We start from the raw sequence: 18986 nt of genomic DNA on the forward strand, positions 1-18986 counted from the left end.
AGATAATGCGTCTGCCAGGAAGTTCTCCCCCCCCCGGCAAGTGTTTGAGAGTGAAATTGAATCGGTGAAAGTGTTGGGACCAGCGGGCTTGCTTAGGAGTGAGTTTCCTGGGTGTTTTTAGTGCTTCTAAATTTTTGTGGTCAGTCCAGACCTGGAAAGGTATTTTATTTCCTTCCAAAAATTGGCGCCAAATTAATAATGACCACCTTAATGAGAATGCTTCCTTCTCCCATATTGGCCATCGTTGTTCAGTTTCTGTAAGTTTCCTGGATGTATATGCGCAAGGTTGCAACGCCCCCTCATCATTTTCCTGTAGTAATACGGCTCCGACTGCTACGTCGCTCGCATCTGCCTGTATTACAAAAGGTTTGATGTTAAATTAAATCCCGTCCGTACTCTTCCATGTAGCTGAGGACTTGGGTTAGGAAAAATCCCAGTCGTGATGGCTCACCCTTGAACTTTGCTTCCAGGGGTGGGAATCTTTGGCTGGAGTGTTGTCTGCGCCACAGAGTGTATCGCTCCTCATCTCGATCCCCGTCTGGGGGTCTGGGGGTGGGTGGGTACCGCTGAGTCAGCAGCTCCTGTTCCATTGGATGGCCCTGGGGTTTCAGGTGTTGGATCCCTTCCGTTACCCCTCCAGTTGCGACCCCAGGTGTTGTGTCGGTTGCGGTTTCCAGCTCTCTCCTCCCTTAGTGAGCTCAGGGTTGTTTTCATCAAGTCAATAGCTTTTTCCAGAATCCGCTCTTCCTCACTAGCGTGCAGGGAGTTCTCCATCTCTTGTTTCCATTCCGGTTGGTGGTCGCTCCGTCTCAGGGTCACTTCTCCCGAAGCCTTTTCCCACTCACTTTTCCTTCCAATGCCCATCGACCACCGGGTTTTTCGTTCGTGCTGCTCCGCCGTTTCCTCCCAGGAGGAATATGACGCTTCAGCTTCCCAATGTTTCTGGGAGTTCGGCTGGGAGGAAGGCTCCTTCTCCGTGGGGCTTCCCTCCCTTCTTGCTTCATCGTCAGACATCATATTTATTTGCAAAGTCCCCCGGTAAGGTTCCTCTTCCCAGGTTGACTTTCAGTGCAAGTCCTGTCTAATGTCAGGGCCCACCCCAAACCACGTCTTAGGAAGACAAAATTCTTGGAGTCAAATCTATTCCAAAAAGAATCTTTACTATGACATGCTTGGTTGTAGGAAACGAGACAGGACTTAATATTATTCCACGAAGTAAACCCTTATAAAGAGTTCCCGGTTTAACCCCCCTTAACCCCCATTTGGTTAGTCCCCCATCCTTTATCTCATATCATCCCTCTCGTGGGAAAAAGGAACTTAGGACCCTTCATGTTTATTGCTCTCTTCCGTGACACAAGCCAGATGCTAGCCCCCCCTTTTGTTTCCCCAGTTCAAAAGGCTTCTCCTTTCCTTTGAAATGCCTAATACCGGTTCAATACACATCCATTCTCTTCTCTTTGGAAGATGGCAGAATCCATGGAATAATGTTTTAAACATACATTTATGAATATGATATAAATGGATTCTGACATATTATTTTCTATCAGTGTGTCCTGCACACAGACATAAAAACATTAAAAAAATAAAAGTAAAACAACAAGCAACTACACAAAAATAAATAAACAAGCTTAATAAGATGTTCTGAGTTACTGAAATAGTTTTGTATCAAACTAGTATCAACTCTTTGCTTTTAATATAAATTTAGTCAAATTCCAATTTAATCAGATTCCATTCAGATGGAACATTAAACATTAAATTTCAGCCCAGCCAGAAAAAGAAGAATTACACAAAAATCTCACCACTAACAAAATAGTTTTCTCTTCTTCACATGCATTTCCATTAAATCTCTCACAAATGCTTATATTGCCTTTTCATTTCACTTTTACAGCAACAATAAACAAACAAAAAATTCTGCAGTTTACTGTTTCTTTCACAGTCTGTGGTGGGCGAGAAACTCTCTCTCTTTCACACACACAGACAGAGGATTAGCATATCCATACATTCACTTCCATTCAAGCTGCTTGAATAAACCGTTTCAGGTACAGATATTTTATTTCATACTTTCTTCTGACAAATCAATAACTATTATTATAATTACAAGGAGCTGTTCACAAGCCAATGAGCTCCTTTGTTTTTTTAATCTCTTTCTTTGTTTGTAAATAAGGCCTTTTTATTAATTATTATTATTAAACACAACACAGAGATGCAGACACTACCTCCACACTCCTCTAACAAAAATGGACTATATATTGCCTGGGATCCAACAGGCATATAAACTTCTTTTGTTAGCCTACCTCCTGTATAGATTACTGCAACGCTCTCTACATGGGGCTGCCCTTGAAGACCACCAGGAGGCTTCAGCTGGTGCAGAATGCGGCCGCGCGGGTTGTGATGGGAGCGTCCCGATACTCCCATATTACACCCCTCCTGCGTGAGCTGCATTGGTTGCCGGTTGTCCTCCGGGTGAGGTTCAAGGTGCTGGTTCTTACCTATAAAGCCCTACATGGCCTAGGCCCGGGATACTTGCAGGACCGTCTGCTGCCAGGAACGACTTCCCTCCACCCTGTGCGCTCACACAGGGAGGGTCTCCTCAGGGTGCCGTCGGCTAGACAGTGTCGGCTGGCGACCCCCGGGGGGGAGGGCCTTCTCTGTTGGGGCACCTGCCCTTTGGAATCAGCTCCCCCGAGAACTTCGGATGTCCCCGGATCTCCGGTCCTTTCACCGCGACCTAAAGACGTATCTTTTCCAACTGGCCAACCTGGACTGAGGATGGGGGGTTTTAATATTGTTTTAAATTTTATTGGTTTTAGTAATTAATTATGGGGCTTCGTAATTTAATTCTTTTTTAATATTTGTATTACTGTTTTTTTATAGCTGTTTTATTGTTGTGAGCCACCCTGAGTCCTTTGGGAGATAGGGCGGCATATAAGTCCCATAAATAAATAAATAAATAAATAAATAAATAAATAAATAAATAAATAAATAAATAAATAAATAAATAAATAAATGTTTAGTGCTTGACATAGCCAATTTTTAAAACTTCCATATTTTGAGCAAAATGCACTAATGCTTTTAACAGGATTTCTTGCCCACTTAAAATAACAATATTGAGTCGTGGTACCTTTACTCTTATCCCAGGTGTATTTTCCAGATGACTCCATCCCATCCTGCTAACATTTAAAACCGCAATACTTTATCATAATACTTTTACCTCAAGTATATAGTTTATTCTGCCAACCTTGCCCTCAAATGAAGTAATTAAAACTACCTAACTATGGCCACTGAGTTCCCTCATCTATTCGTTTTTGTCCCCAAATAAAATAACAGTATCGAATCATCAAATCTTTATCGAAATCTTTTACCATTCCGCTATAAGGAGGATGATTCCATCCAGCCAGGAACGTTCCCAGGGGACTGTGAGGAGGGATGAAAACATTCTCTCCCTTTCCCTCATCTTGGGAGTCCCCTCTTTGATCCTTTTGTGGCTTCTCGGAAAATCTATTAGCCATCAGTGGTTACTGTCTGGCTCTCTTATCCTTACCAGCCTAGTGAGACCACCTGACTTCCTCCTTTCCACTCAGGAGTCGGCTCTCACTTCGCCTTGCCAGCCCTTATGGCTCTCGGGCATCTCAGTCACCCTCTCACACCAGCCTACCCACCCAGCCGCCCAGGTAACTAAAAATGCCCTGATTTTCTTACCTGGGTCTGTGCACAGAGTTTCCCGGCAGTTGGTACTTCACCCAGCTCCTTGCCTTGCCAGTCCTTCAGACCCTCAGGGCATTAAAAAAAATTGACCTGACTTCCTTTGTTCCTGGAATCCACTAATTTAGCATCCGGTTCTTCACGGTACTGGGCGGGAGGGGTGATGGTGGTCACCTTTCAGGAAACCATCAAAATAGACGTGGCGCCTTTCCCCTTAGGGGTGCCCACTCCCGGTGATATCCCAGGACGAGCCCCCAAGTTGTTTGGAAGGTGGCTCAAGATCCAAAACAAATGAACTCACTTGGAATTCCAGCAACAAAGTTTTATTTCAAAAGAAGCGTTTGCAAAGGCTTGGTGGACTGAAACACACACAGTTCAGCCACACCTTACAGAGCTGATTAACACATTTTTATATCCTATCCCCCACGCAGATTCCACCTCCCCTATTGCACTCTACACCCCTTCCCTAGTCATCCGATAAACTTTCCGGACCACCTTAAACCACCGTCCTTCCCATGTTCCAGGAAGCCCCTTTGTCCATAGCCTATCTAGGGGGGCTTTTGCCCAGGTTCGCCTGGTGTGCCAGTTGCGGCCCTATCTGGACCGGGAGGCCTTATGTACGGTCACTCATGCGCTCGTGACCTCTCGACTAGACTACTGTAATGCTCTCTACATGGGGCTTCCCTTGAAGACTACTCGGAGGCTCCAACTGGTACAGAATGCGGCCGCGAGAGTTGTCTTGGGAGTTTCCCGGTACTCCCATGTTACACCTTTGCTCCGTGAGCTGCATTGGTTGCCAGTTGTCTTCCGGGTAAGGTTCAAGGTTTTGGTTATGATCTTTAAGTCCCTACATGGCATGGGTCCGCGATACCTCGAGGACCACCTGCTGCCGGCGTCGACTCCCCTCCGCCCTGTGCGCGCCCACAGAGAGGGCCTCCTCAGGGTGCCTCCTGTCAAGGAATGTCGACTGGTGGCCCCCAGGGGGAGGGCCTTCTCTGTGGGTGCTCCGGCATTATGGAACCAACTGCCGGTTGAGCTCCGGACGGCATCAGACCTCCGATCCTTCCGTCGCGGGTTGAAGACCCATTTATTTGAACTAGCGGGTCTGGCCTGATGGGGGTACATGGGTTTTTATAGGCTTGTTTTATTATTCTTGTTTTAACTTGGGCATTATTTAATTGTCTTTTAATTTTTGTATTGTCATTTATATTTATGCCCTGTGAACCGCCCTGAGTCCCTTTGGGAGAAGGGCGGTATAGAAATCTCAATAAATTAAATTAAATTAAATTAAATCTTTCACCATCTGATTTTCTGTTACCACAGTCCGTCTCCTATAGTTGTTTCAATATTTCCTCTTACAATCTGTAACTTCTGCTTTTCGTATTTGTACTTGTCAATACTTAGATAAAATATTATTTCTGATCTTCAGTTGGCTTCTGCTTCAACCTTTAGACTCACTAGAAATTTCTGAATAATACTTGTATTCCTTTCACTATGGACACCAGCCTCTTCCAGCCCCCTCCCCAGCATTCAGGTGGGGTCTGCCGCACTTCCCCTCCAGGAGACTCCTTTCCCTCCCTCCCAAATGCCCCCATGGTATCTCCTGAGTCGGGGGGGGCGCTTACCCGTCTCCCCCTCCCCAAACCTCTCACAGGAAAGGCCCCGGTGTGCAAAACAGATGCTCTGGAAGTCCCAGTGTGCCCATGGCAGCTGGTGCAGAGGCTGCAGGCGTTGGCCAGGGCTCGCCTTCCCAAAACACACACACACACACACACACAAACACGGTTGCAGAGCTGAGCTGCCCTATCCAACCTACCTCCTTGCCAAGAAAGGACTCTCCCTTACCCTGACCCAAGGGTATTCCCAGTTCTAAAAATTGCAGCTGGACAGGCTGGTCCGCCTTGCGCTCACTTCCCAAAGCAGAAAGGCAGATTGCAAGGTCGGAGAAAGGAATGGGGTGGGGAGCACCCAGCATAGCCCCAAAAAGCATTTGTTGGGTCTGCCATCTTCAGCTTTTTGGCTTTGCCAGCATCCTGCCATAAAAGGGAGGGGAAGTGCAATGTCGCGTGGTCGCACAGAGAGACGGACACTTGAGCTGGGTAGTACTTCTTTATTGGATCAGGAATGACACTGGGGCAAAGGGGTTACCTGGTGTCTCTTTATACCTGCCCAGGTGAATCGCGACCAATAGATTCAAACCTGGGCTTCCCGCCAGTGCAGGTGGCCAATGGATTTAAACCCTGGCTTCCTGCCAGAGCTGACCATGCCCTGGGGCTGTCAACGACTATTCAGGCTTTCCCGCCAAAAGCGGTTATAGCCTGGAGCTGTCCAGCCCCCTGCTGTGCTGACCTTCCATGTATGCTTTAAGAGCATACACTACAGGAAGGGAGGGAGGAATTGGGCTGGTAAAGTTCAGGCATGGAAATGAGAAGGGAGGACGGGAGAGAGTGGACAAGAACCACGGGTGTTTGGCCTGGGAACAGAGTGCAAAGCTACGTCAAGAGGGGCCAAGTGTCAAAGCGGCTCCCAAACTATCAAAACGGCATCCTATTGGACAGTGATGGTCAAGGGGGAGGGGCAGGGAACGGGGGAAAAGTGTAACCTTTGCTCACTCAGATCTAGCTTTATTTTCACTGAAACCACTTAACCTTACTGAAAGAACCTATGGCTTCAACCAAACGGAGCTGAGGGCCTTTCTTTCCCAGAGGTCTGAGTTGGGGCAGGTCCAACAATATTGCTAATTTTTACGTCTGCTTTGTCACAGTGATGTATCTTCTAATTCCCCAGGGGTGGGGGCAGTCCTATGGCCACTCGTGCCCTGTTCACATGGCCACACCTGAAGTGGACAAGCCTCCCATTCCCCACCCTGCAGTCAGAGCTGAAGAAGCTTCTTGGATGAGAAGCGAAACGTCTTCAAAGAAAACGAAAGGAAATCCAGTTGCCTCCTGGAAAATCACCTTCGCCATAACTATGACCTGGATGGCCGAGAATCACCGTAGACGAGGCCCAGAGGCCCGCGAGGGTCTGGTTAACCCACCAGTCAGGGGAGGGGTGGGGAGGCCCGGTCCATCTGCAGCCATTAAGAGGGGGTCCGGGGGTCCTGTGGGGGCCTCTCCAGCTGCTTCCACACCTCCTCGATCCTCTCCATGCTGACCCCGTGGATGCACACAGAGTCCTGGTAGGCCGAGAGCTCGTCCTTGGGGATGCCCCACACGCGGAAGCCCCCGTCGTGCCGCTGGGGGATCTTGGCTGCCAGCGTCAGGAAGGCCAGGTAGACGTCGTCCAGGGGGAAGACGGGCAGCTGCAGAGAGGCTCGATAGAGGCCGGCCAGCCCCACGCGCGACATGACGAACCCCCCTCCGGAGGCAAAGTTGGGGTAGCGGTCTAGGGGGTAGAGGTCCCACGGGACGGCATACTTGCCCAACCTCATGACCGTCGCGTGGACCTGGATGTTGCCGTGGATGAAGCGGGAGGCGTTGGGCGTCCGGCGGAGGTAATCAGTCAGCACCTTGGGGTTCACAAAGAAGTCATCGTCCCCTGAAAAGCAACGGGGTATTTACTCCCATGGATGGTGACAGATCACGCCCCAAGTTGATCCTCGGGGTGCACAACTGAAGCTTCCAGAGTCACCCCACCCGCTTCCCAAAGGAACGGTGTCAAGCTGGAGCTTTCGGACCCTGGAACCCTAACCATCCAGGCGGGAGGGTCAGGAGGTCAAGAGCCTACACACACACACACACACACACACGCTTTGACAGGTGTTGCAGATTAAAAGGACTGGGCCTTAATCGCCAGGTGCATCCGCCATCTTGGCTTTTGTGACACCCCCTCCCAGCAGGTAACTCTTCCCCCTGCTTGCCGGTGGAAGCAGACAGGGGGACGGTCAGCGCGAGGAACACATGAAGAAATGAGGCCGGCCGGCCATGCAGCGCTTTTAAATTTCCCTGCATGTCAAATAGTAGTTCTAGTTCTGTATTGGCCAGACAACGGGAGTCCGGCTTCAGCCGCCAGTCAGCCTTGGCAGGCGCCCTGCAAAGGGAGCGTCTCAGGCAGAAAGCGGGTGCCGGGAGGGCTCTTGTGCAGGCAGGGTGAAATCAGAGCAGCCAGAGAGAGCGTGGGACGAGTGGCAGCACACTGACAAAAGCCCAGCCTCAAGTGTGATGGAAGCTTAAGGCTTAGGTTGCAGAGGGAGCAGAGGAGATTAGGAAAGTGGTGAGACTCCAGAAAGAGGGCAGAGGAGAGCAACAAAGACGATCAGAGGACTGGAGGCTGAAGCACATGCAGAGAGAGGTTGCTGGAATTGGGCGTGTCTGGTTTAATGAAGAGAAGAAGGACCAGGGGGGACAGGATAGCAAGTCCTGTAGTATCTCTGGGGCTGCCCCAAAGGAGAGGGGCTCAAGCTGATGGGGGTTCCACGGGGAGCATTTCCTGTCCACCAGCTCGGTCTGCAGCTCTGCCTCAGCTCCAAGGCCACACCGAAGATGGCCAACCAGCCCTGTTGCAGCAAGTCCTCAACTTATGATGCAGCCCAAGGTCTCCGTCGCTAAGCAAGACAGTCATTAAGCGAGCTTTGCCCCATTTGTGACCTTTCCCAACGCAGTTGTTAGGTGAAGCACCGCAGTTGTTAACTTAGCCATACGGTCGTTAAGTGAATCTGGCTTCCCCCGTTGACTTTGTTCGTCAGAAGATCGCCGTCATAAGCAGGAGTCAGTGGCCAAGCGTTTGAATCTTGGTTGCCTGACCTGGGGGGATGCTGTAACGGTTGTCTGAAACCTGGTCATAAGCCAGTTCAGTTCAAATGGCCACTAAACAAGTCCAGGACTGCCTGTACTTGTGGGAAGGGAACCCCCCAGTCCCTGGAACAGCCCCCCCCCAAGGGTTCACCTGAGAGAGATCAGGGAGAGCCATGGAGCCCCCTTGGAAGCTTGGCAAGCAGTGAGGGGGTGCATGGAGGGGCTGGGCTGTTGGGGGGGGGTTAAATTGGGGGAAGGCAGAGGAACTGTGGGGGGCCAAGAGAGGCCGGTAACCCGGGGGCAGCTCCACGCAAGATGCTTGTTAACCATCCTGGCATCCCTGGGTGGGTCTGTGATCTGACAAACCTGCCTTTCGTCAGAATTCTCTCTCAGAAAAGGGGCTGCCTGTTTTTTGGATCTTGGGTAGTCTGAGACTAACGTGGCTTCCCCCCCCCAAAGGCCCACAGCTGACAAAGAGAAGGCCCTGGACAAAAGGCAGGAGGGCAAAGGGGTGAAGGAGAGTTTCCCTTCCAAAGGGCAGCCTTGTCCCCACGTCTGCCCTTCCGCTTCTTCGTTAACTCTCCCTCACTTTCTCCTTTGCTGGCTAGCATGGTGTGTGTGTGTGTGTTGTGTGTGTGTGTGTGTGTGTGTGTTCAGTCTATATTCCATTTGACCTAAACACACTTCTAACCTGTATGCTCACCTGAAATGAATCGTGTTCCAAGAAAAACAGATTATTTCTCCAGCCTGGGTGTTTCCATCATCAGCCCATTAAGCCACAGCGTGCCTAAGTTAACACTTGCTGGGTTCAGACAGCCTCTAATCAGGGGTAGGCAACCTGGGCTCTTTTATGACTCGTGGACTTCAACTCCCAGAATTCCTGAGCCAGCTGTGCTGAGGGGAAAGGGAGAGGCTTCCAAGCTGAGCCATGCTGGCTCAGGAATTCTGGGAGCTGAAGTCCACAAGCCATGAAGAGGGCCATAGTTCCCCCATGCTGGCCCCGGAATTCTGGGAGTTGAAGTCCACGAGTCATAAAAGAGCCAAGGTTGCGGACTTCCGGGTGGCAAGGCGTCGCCGAAGACAGCCATTTCCAGGCTGTCAGCTCCGTGGCTTTGTAGAATCGCCGAAAACAGCGCCGATCAGCTGTTTCGGCGGTTCGGAAGCCCCCTCCTTGGGAGAAGAGGAGGGGGCGAGTACCCAGGTAGGGGTTGAGCTCTCCGGGGCCGCCTGAACTTTAAGTTCTGGCGGCTGAAGGATTGAGCCCCCCTGAAGCCTGGGTCTCCTCTGGGCTGCGCAGCGTTTCTGCTCCGTGTTTTTAGGAGCAGAACAGGGCGTTCGCAACCATCCCTGCCAGCAGGAAAGAATTTTGGAGAATGAGGACGCAGGCAGAGCGATGCAGGAGATTCAGGTGAAAGTGGACTTTTGATCTTTAGCTCAATGGATTTTGCAGACCTTGAAAGTGAAAGTGTAGTAGGCAATAGTGGGTGAAAATGGCGGCTAAATCTTCTAAAGTTCTTAGAAGCGCGGGGGCTTCCCTGGTGCAGCAGTCTTCCTTGCAAGCTTTATTGCCCCCTGCACCTGCACCTACGCCAGCTCTGACAGTTAAAGATCTGCAGAACGTGATGCAAGAAGCTTTGGAAAAGCAATCGCAGCAATTAGCTGAGATTATAGATGGTTTGGTTAGTCTGGTTAGAGATTGATAAGGATAATAGAGATAGACGCTCCTGGCATTTAAATGAGAACCTGTTTAGAAATCAGCAAAATGTGGAAGAATGTAAAAAACAGATGAAGGTTTTTTTTTGAAACCAATATGAATAAGGGTACTTCTATGGAATGCTAGTAAAGCTTACATGAGAGGTGTGTTAATATATTTGAATAACAAATATAGACGTAATCTGGAATTTAGGAGGAAAGAATTAGAGAATGAAATTAGGGAAAAAGAAAAGGCCTTAATTTTGAATCCATCGGATGTGAAAATTAAAGAGGTCATTAATTTGTTAAGGGGACAGTTTGATAAGTTGATGGCTGATCAGGTGGCAACTAACCTACGGTTTGCTAGACATAATACTTTTTGTAACGCCAGTAAACCAGGCAGATGGTTAGCCTATTTGTTAAGGAAGAAGCAAAGGGCTTCTAATATAGACAAAATTGAACACAAGGGTAAGGTAGTGTATCAACAGAACCTTATTAAGGAAACCTTTGTTGACTTTTACTCTAAATTATATGCTAGAGATAAGATTAATGAAGCAGATATTGATGTATATTTGAGGAATGCTAGTATTCCGGTTCTTACACAAGAACAAAAGGAAGAGATGAATCAACTGATAACTGAGGAAGAAATTCTTTTAGCAATTAAACAATTGAAAGTGGGTAAAGCGCCAGGGACGGATGGGTTGACCGCTGTGTATTATAAAAATTTATAGTTTGAGATGATAAAGCCATTAAGGGAATTGTTTCAGACAATTCAAATGGGAGGAGGGGTGCCTCCGTCTTGGAAAACTGCTTTCATTTCTCTGATTCCGAAGGAAGATCAGGATGTTACTCAAGCAAAAAATTATAGACCAATATCACTTTTGAATACGGACTACAAGATATTTACTAAGGTTTTAGCTAATAGATTAATGAGGGTACTGCAACAGGTAATTCATGGTGTCCAAACTGGGTTTATAAGTGGTAGACAAATGAAAAATAACGTGAGGCATATGGTTTAGGTTTAGGTTTTATTAAATTTTTATACCGCCCTTCTCCCGAAGGACTCAGGGCGGTGAACAGGGCATATCATAAAACTACAAAAATACAAAAGTTAAAAAAAAATTAAATTATTGCCCAAAGTAAAAACAATAAATATATATATATATAAATATTAAAACCCTAAGTAACTCCCCATCAGGCCAGGCCAGCTTGTTCAAATAAATGGGTCCTTAACCCGCACCGGAAGGAGCGGAGATCCGGTGCCATCCGGAGCTCAACCGGCAGTTGATTCCACAGAGCCGGAGCGCCCACAGAGAAGGCCCTCCCCCTGGGGGCCACCAGCCGGCATTCTCTGACTGGAGGCACCCTGAGGAGGCCCTCTCTGTGGGAACGCACAGGGCGGAGGGGAGCCGACGCCGGCAGCAGGTGGTCCCCGAGGTATTCCGGACCCATGCCATGTAAGGACTTAAAAACCATCACTAAGACCTTGAACCTTGACCTTGAAAATATAGTTGATTTGTTGGAATTTCTGGAAAGAAACAACCAGATCCCTGCAGCGCTGATTTTTTTGGATGCTGAGAAAGCCTTTGATCAATTGGACTGGCAATTTTTGACGAAAGTATTAGATAAAATGAATTTTGGGGATAAAGTTTTACAACCAATTAGAGCATTATATCAAAAGCAAACAGCCCGTATAATAGTAAATAACAGTTTGACTGAAGTATGCAATATTGAAAAGGGCACAAGGCAGAGGTGTCCATTATCACCTCTATTATTTGTTTTAACATTGGAGATATTATTGATTAAAATACGGGATTCAGAAAAAATTAAGGGAATTCAAATAAGAGATCAGGATTATAGATTGAGGGCATTTGCAGACGATCTGGTTGTTACGGTGACCCAGCCAGAAAATTCTGTTGTAGAATTGATGGAGATAATAATGCAATATGGGAAAGTTTCTGGATTCAAGGTTGATATACAAAAAACTAAAATGCTGTCTAAGAATATGACAGTATCACAAAAGGCTGTTTTAGAAGGGTTAACGGGATTTGAAATTGTTAAAAGGGTTAAATATTTGGGGGTATATTTGTCTCCCTCAAATGTAAAGTTATATAAAAATAATTATGAAAAGTTATGGGGAAAAGTTCAAAAAGAATTGGATAGCTGGAAAAAATTACAATTGTCCTTATTGGGAAGAATTGCAGCAGTGAAAATGAATGTTTTGCCGAAATTTTTATTTTTATTCCAAATGATACCTATTCTTAAAAAGGATTCGAACTTGGAGGAATGGCAAAAGGGTATTAATAAATTTGTTTGGGCAGGGAAAAGGCCACGAGTCAAATTTAAGATTATGCAGGATACGCGTGAGAGAGGTGGTCTCAAAATGCCCAACTTTAAATTATATTATGAAGCTGCTGCTTTGTCAGCAATAAGTGATTGGATTAATTTAACACAAGGAAGATTATTAAATCTTGAAGGTCATGACTTGTTATTTGGTTGGCATGCATATCTATTGTATGATAAGAAGGTGGATAATGTGTTTAAGGTGCATATTTTAAGACATGCTCTGTTGCGAGTTTGGAAAATGTATAGATATAAGTTAAATTATAAGATACCTCTATGGGCAATACCGAAACACGCAATAGAAAATATAAATGTTGGGTTTAAACATGATGTGACTACATATAAGGAAATTTTAAGTTTGGAAAGGAACGTATGGCACTTGAAGCCGTATAATCTCCTACGAGGAGAAAAGATTGTTCAAACCTGGTTTCAGTATGGGCAACTACAGGCCAGGTGGAAAGAAGATCAGAAAATTGGTTTTTCAATGACTGATGAAAATTTGGTAAAACAAATTAGGAATCAGGGTCAAGCACATATCAAACGGATATATCTTGCACTGATAGAAATTGATTCAGAGACAGAACTTGTTAAAGATTGTATGATAAAGTGGGCTCAGAATTTTCAAGAAGTTATTACAATGGACATTTGGGAAAAGATCTGGGTGAGAAATGTAAAATTTACGCAAGCTCAAAATTTAAGAGAGAACTTTTATAAAATGTTTTATAGGTGGCATTTAGATCCTAAAAAATTAGCGAGTATGTATCCGAATTGTCAGCCTAAATGTTGGAGATGTGGTGGTGAAGATGCAACGTATTTTCATATATGGTGGACCTGTAAAAAGGTTAAAGCTTTCTGGATTAAAATTTGGTGGAACATGCAAAAGATATTTAAGAAAAGGATAAAGTTTTGTCCGCAATTGTTTTTATTGGGCATTATTACTGATACTACTGTTGTGGACACTAAGTTGATGTTGAATTTAATTACGGCAGCAAGACTTTTAGTAGGGCAATATTGGAAGAAGGAAGAACTGCCGACTATAGAAGAGTGGACTTTAAAAGTTTCCAACCTGGCGGAAATGGCAAAGATTTCAGCGTATTTGAAAGACCATTCGCAACAGAGATATATTGTGGAGTGGAAAAAATGGATTGATTACATCCAGAATAAATATGGGACTAAAAAGTTTCATTTAGCATTTGAATAAGTAGTGAAGTGATATTTATATTACTTGTAGTCATTTTATAAGAGTTAAAGTGCGATAGACTTAATAACTTATTGTTGTTAGCATATGGTAGATTATGGTTGTTTTTATTCTTATACCTTGTATTTAGCTCTGGGAAGTCGGGGAGGGGGGAAGGGGAGGGAGGTGTTGGGGGAGGGTGGGGAAGAGGGGGGAAGAGGGGGGGGGGGGTTGGGAGGGGTTTTGTTTTGTTAAAGATAAAATGTACTGAAAAACTTTTCAATAAAAAAGTTTTATTGCTCTAGATGGACCCAGGCCAGCATAGCAGGTGGTGCCAATCAGCTTCCAGACCTTGCCTGCTGAGGGCATCGTGTGAACAGAGCCCCAGTTTTGGGGACACCTTGCCCACTTACCTTTGAAGACGAAGGCCGCCTGCTGGCAGTGCCCGTGCACCCACCGGAGGAAGCAGCGTTCCTTCAGGGACAGGTTGTGGTGGGACTCCACAAGGTCCCACATCAGGATGTCGCCAAACACGCGGCTCTCCTGCGCCACCAGCTCCAGGTGCTTCTGGTTGGAGGTGGTCCCCAGGAGGAAAAGGGGCTGCAGCCGGAAGCCCCCCACCTCCGCCGGCCGGGCCCAGGTGCGGCGCAGGGTGGCTCTCCTGCCGCTGGAAGCCGGGTGGGATTTGATGGCCAGGAGCAGCAGAGGCAGCCCGGAGGGTCCCTGGCACAAGTCGTCCCGGGCAATAGCCTCGCGGCACCGGTATTGCTGCAGGTGAGGGAAGTGGGCTTCGTAGGCGCTCCGGTTGAAGGGGAAGGTGAAGGTGCCGTCGGTCAGGGCTGAGACGGTCTGGCTGCCGATGGTGCTGGCCGTGACGCTGGGGACCAGCTGCTCCCTGGGCCACCTCAGGGTCAAGACGATGGAGGTCAGGGCCCCCAGTGCCAGCCCGCAAAGCCGGCAGCCTCTGCGGACGGTGAGCTGAGGGAGGCCGCGGGGACGCATGGGGACACGAACCTGCGCGAAGCGAAGGGAAAAGCTCCGTCGGAGGGACAACCCGGAGCCCGGCTGGGCTGGCAAGGTCGGGGTCTGCCCGCCCTCAACCGCCGCCGCTCCCAAGCTGGCCGCCTGCTTCCCTCCCCTCCCTCCGGAGACCCTGTGCCGCGCCTGGGGGTGGGCCGGGAGGCAGCCCCAAGGCCGGAGTCCCCCAAGCGCCTCCCCGCCCCCGGCTTTGGAGCCCCGCCGCGAAGCGAGGCAGCCTCTTTCGTCTTGCCTCGTTGACAGTCAACCAACGCCGGCCTTTCCCTCCCTTCCCGGGAGCAGAGGGGAAGCCGGGCTGGGGTCTGGACGCCCCGCGGGGCCCGAGGAGCCCCCCACGCCCCAGGCTGGGGCTCCGGCTCTCGTCGGGGCGCAACTCGGCGCCTCGCTGGGTCGGAGCGTCTGTCGCGGAGCGGCGGCTGCACTGCTCAGGCTCGCGGAGGAGGAGGAGGAGGAGGAGGAGGAGGAGGAGGAGGAGGAGAAATGAGGATGGAGAGGAGGAGGGGGACTGTGGGGTCCTCGGTGCTGCCAGCAACGGGGCAGCCGCGTCTGCCAGAGCCCAGTCCCAGCCCACATTTTTTTGTATACTGGAGAAGGTGACCTTTGAGAGCTGTATGCAACGAAAGTTCAATATATGCCGATTAGTGTACATTTAAAGCTGCCACAAGGAAGAGGGGGGGGGTGTCAATTATTCTCCAAAGCACCGGAGGACAGGACGAGAAACAATGGTCAGGAACTGACCAAAGAGAGAAGCAACCTGGAATTAAGGAGAAACTTCCTGACAGGGAGGACAATCAACCAGTGGAACCGCTGGCCACCAGAAATCGTGGGCGCTCCATCCCTGGAGGTTTTCAAGAAGAGGCTAGAGACGGTCACTTGTCTGAGATGGTACTATAGGTTCTCCTGCTTGAGCGGGGGGCTGGACTAGAAGACCCCCAAGGTCCCTTCCAGATTCTATTCTCTTCTGTTCTAAAGTGACAATAAAGTTATTCTAAAGTCTTCCAGCTCTATGATTCTAAAACGGGGAAAAAGAAATCATAAAATCTGGCCCTGAAGTGTTCTAATATGCAATTATCAGACTTATCTGGAATTGCAGGTCTAATTATGGCAAGGTCACCCATTCACAGTTTCTGAGGCTGGGCGGAACTAACATGAAAACTGATCAAGCAGCAAACCAGCCTAGAACACAATTTCCTGACAGTGAGGACAATTAACCAGCCGAACGGCTTCCCACCAGAAGTCGTGGGTGCTCCATCACTGGAGGTTTTGAAGAAGAGACTGGGCATCCATTTGTCTAGAATGACATAGGGTCCACTGCTGGAGCAGAGGGCTGGACTAGAAGACCTCCAAGGTCCCTTCCAGCTCGATTCTGATTGGACGCGTAAGGCTGCAGCAGAGAGATAGCGCCAGGTGCGAGACACGGAGAGGTGGGAAGCTGCCCAAATTAATGGCTTCAGCAAGGGCAGCCATTAACCGAAGGATTCCTGTGTCCGGGCTGGCTGAGAGGCAGAATTCAGGCCTCTTGTAGGGTCCTCAGAAGGAGGATCTCGGGAGAGACGACAGGACCGTTTATTGGGACAGGTTGCTGAACCGCTACTGGAACAGGATGGAATTTTTCCCCAATGGGATTTTCCCATGTATTTTACCAGGAAACGTAGATAGGGCAGCCTAGAAGTCAGTGTCCTCCTAACCATACCCAAGCACTCCTAGTTCGTTGGCCGTGTCCATTTTGCTCTCCGAGTTCAGGGCGACCTAACCCTAAGTGGAATTTTCCTCCAATGGGATTTCCCCATTTATTTTACCAGGAAACGTAGATAGGGCAGCCTAGAAAAGCCAGTGCCCTCCTAACCATACCCAAGCACTCCGAATTTGTTGGTCGTGTCCATTTTGCTCTATGAGTTCAGGGCGACCTCACCCTAACCCTAAGTGGAATTTTCCTCCTATGGGATTTCCCCATTTATTTTACCAGGAAACATAGATAGGGCAGTCCAGAAAACTAAGTGCCCTTTTGAATCTTGGCCAAGCCACAGGTGGCATTGTGTTTTGGTAACCGTCTCTTCAAGGTCTCTGTCGGCGGGTTTCGTTTCCCTCCGGCTCCAAGCAAAAACCGTCTTCCAGATAAAATTGCAGGCACAAGCAGACATAGAATAAAGGAATAAGAAAACATTTCTTTGGGGAATCTGACAGGGTGCCAGGCTGCCACAGCAACACCCGGCCTCACATGCCACGGCTGCCGTTCTGCTAAGCCACGCACTGCAAGCTGACACCCTGACATCAGTAATGGGGGGGGGAAAGAAGCAGTGGGGGAGGAGACGTCGGGCGGGGACCAAGAGGAATCGAAACCGAGCTGTCCTGTCCCGTGGGAAGCACTGGCCGTCTCAAGCACTCACCAAAGTATATGTCTCCAAACTTGGCTGCTTTAAGACTTGTGGACTTCAACTCCCAGAATTCCTCAGCCAGCCAAGTTTGGAGACCCCCCCGCACCAAAGGAAAGCAGAGCCGGTGAGCAGGTGAAAAACGGTTCCACAAACCGTTTGTTAACATCCAACTGGACAGCGACCGGTGACCAAGGGGCTGGCCAGGGAAAGGGGAGGAAGGTTAATCGTTATCTTTTGCGTGGGAAAATCTCACTTTTGCCGCTTCTGTAACCACTTCGGCGAGTCTTTCTTTCCTAACTGACCAGGTTGGGACGGTTGACAGGCAACCCCTGCCAAAAAAGAGACTTAACTGGGATGTTGGGGAAAAAACAAAATAAATCCCAGAAAATAATCACTTGGGTGCTGGGCGGGGAGATGTAGCGAGGGGGATTCCCAGGAGGGGGGCCCCACTGCAGAGAAGGAAGAAGCAACTCAGCACGGATAGGAACTGTGGGAGAAAGAGGGTGAGGACAGACTCTCCTGAACAGTTCCCAAAGTATGTTGGAGATGTACACAACCTTCAGTCCGGCAAGATTTTTGACCACAGGTGTAAAACGACAAAGAATTTGGCATGGAAGGATTAGTTAGTAGGTGCCATTCTTGATTTGGGGTTACGACAGGTGTTGCTAGCCAGGAAAACCTTAGGTAGTCCTCAACTTATAACAGAGCCCCAGATTTGTCGCTAAGCGAGACAGCCGTTCAGTGAGTTTAACCTCATTTTACGACCTTTCTTGTCACAGTTAAGTGAATCACTGCAGTTGCTAAGTGAGTAACCTGGTTAAGTGAATCCGGCTTCCCCATTGACTTTGTCAGAAGGCCACAAAAGGGGATCACGTGACCGCCGTATATATGAGTCAGTTGCCAAGCGTCCAAATTTTGGCCATGGGACCAAAGGGACGCGGCAATTGGGTCTTGCTGGCCGAAGAGGGGGGAGCCAGCCCCCATTTCCTGTTATCTTCCCCGGGTTATTCCACATTTCCCCCCCTTCCCCTGAGTGTCCCTCCCCTGCCCCACGGGACGCTGAAGTCCCCTCAAACCTCAAGCCTCCTGGCCGGACAGCCTGCCTTACCTTCACAGCTCTGCCATTCATCAATTGAACAAGTCATAAAAATTGGCACTCCCCTGACTTTCACCTCAGGAGTGGCCCAGGTTGGGTATTGGGACAATTGTGTCTCAACCGGTCACACAATTACGACACTAGTCCAAGAACAATGTGTACTTTTTCAGTTTTTAGTTATTCAGAAAGGGAGTTTCTCTTTGGTAATTGTTTAACGTCAGAAATGTTTGTTACATAAGGAAATTTTAAGTTTGGAAAGGAATTCATGGCATTTGAAGTCGTATAATCCTTTTGTTCAAACCTGGTTTCAGTATGGGCAATTACAGGCCAGGTGGAAAGAAGATCAGAAAATTGGTTTTTCAATGACTGATGAAAATCTGGTAAAGCAAATTAGAGATCAAGGTCAAGCACATATCAAACGGATATATCTTGCATTGATAGAAATTGATTCAGAGACAGAACTTGTTAAAGACTGTATGATAAAGTGGGCTCAGAATTTTCAAGAAGTCATTACAATGGATACCTGGGAAAAGATTTGGGTGAGAAATGTAAAATTTACGCAAGCTCAAAACTTAAGAGAGAACTTTTATAAGATGTTTTATAGGTGGCATTTAGATCCTAAAAAATTAGCAAGTATGTATCCGAACTACCAGCCTAAATGTTGGAGGTGTGGTGGTGAAGATGCAACGTACGGTGCACCTGTAAAAAGGTTAAAGCATTTTGGATTAAAATCTGGTGGAATATGCAGAAGATATTTAAGAAAAGGATAGTTTTGTCCGCAATTGTTTTTACTGGGCATTATTACTGATACCACTGTTGTGGACACTAAG

General features: G+C 48.1%; 1 protein-coding gene across 1 annotated transcript; it reads right to left on the bottom strand.

Moving 5' to 3' along the window:
* Positions 1–5275: 5275 nt before the first annotated feature.
* On the bottom strand, positions 5276–15660 carry LOC310649576 (N-acetyllactosaminide beta-1,3-N-acetylglucosaminyltransferase 3-like). The gene is made up of 3 exons (XM_083378102.1): positions 14918–15660; positions 14061–14661; positions 5276–7239 (listed from the first exon to the last, which is right to left on the bottom strand). The coding sequence occupies exons 1-3, from the start codon at positions 15332–15334 to the stop codon at positions 6782–6784; spliced, it is 1476 nt and encodes a 491-aa protein (XP_083234228.1). The 5' UTR covers positions 15335–15660; the 3' UTR covers positions 5276–6781.
* Between the last annotated feature and the right edge of the window lie 3326 nt (positions 15661–18986).

Source organism: Vipera ursinii, assembly GCF_947247035.1.
Source record: "Vipera ursinii genome assembly, chromosome: Z".
In the NCBI taxonomy this organism is placed as follows: domain Eukaryota; kingdom Metazoa; phylum Chordata; class Lepidosauria; order Squamata; family Viperidae; genus Vipera; species Vipera ursinii.

What these genes read in the sequence shown, in the direction of transcription:
- LOC310649576 (XM_083378102.1), bottom strand. Translation starts at nt 15,334, where the DNA reads ATGTACACTAATCGGCATATATTGAACTTTCGTTGCATACAGCTCTCA. An exon ending in GTTGGTTGACTGTCAACGAG is followed by an intron (nt 14,662 to 14,917) that starts GCAAGACGAAAG and finishes CGCTTCGCGCAG; the next exon opens with GTTCGTGTCCCCATGCGTCC. An exon ending in GGCGGCCTTCGTCTTCAAAG is followed by an intron (nt 7,240 to 14,060) that starts GTAAGTGGGCAA and finishes GTTGCTTTTCAG; the next exon opens with GGGACGATGACTTCTTTGTG.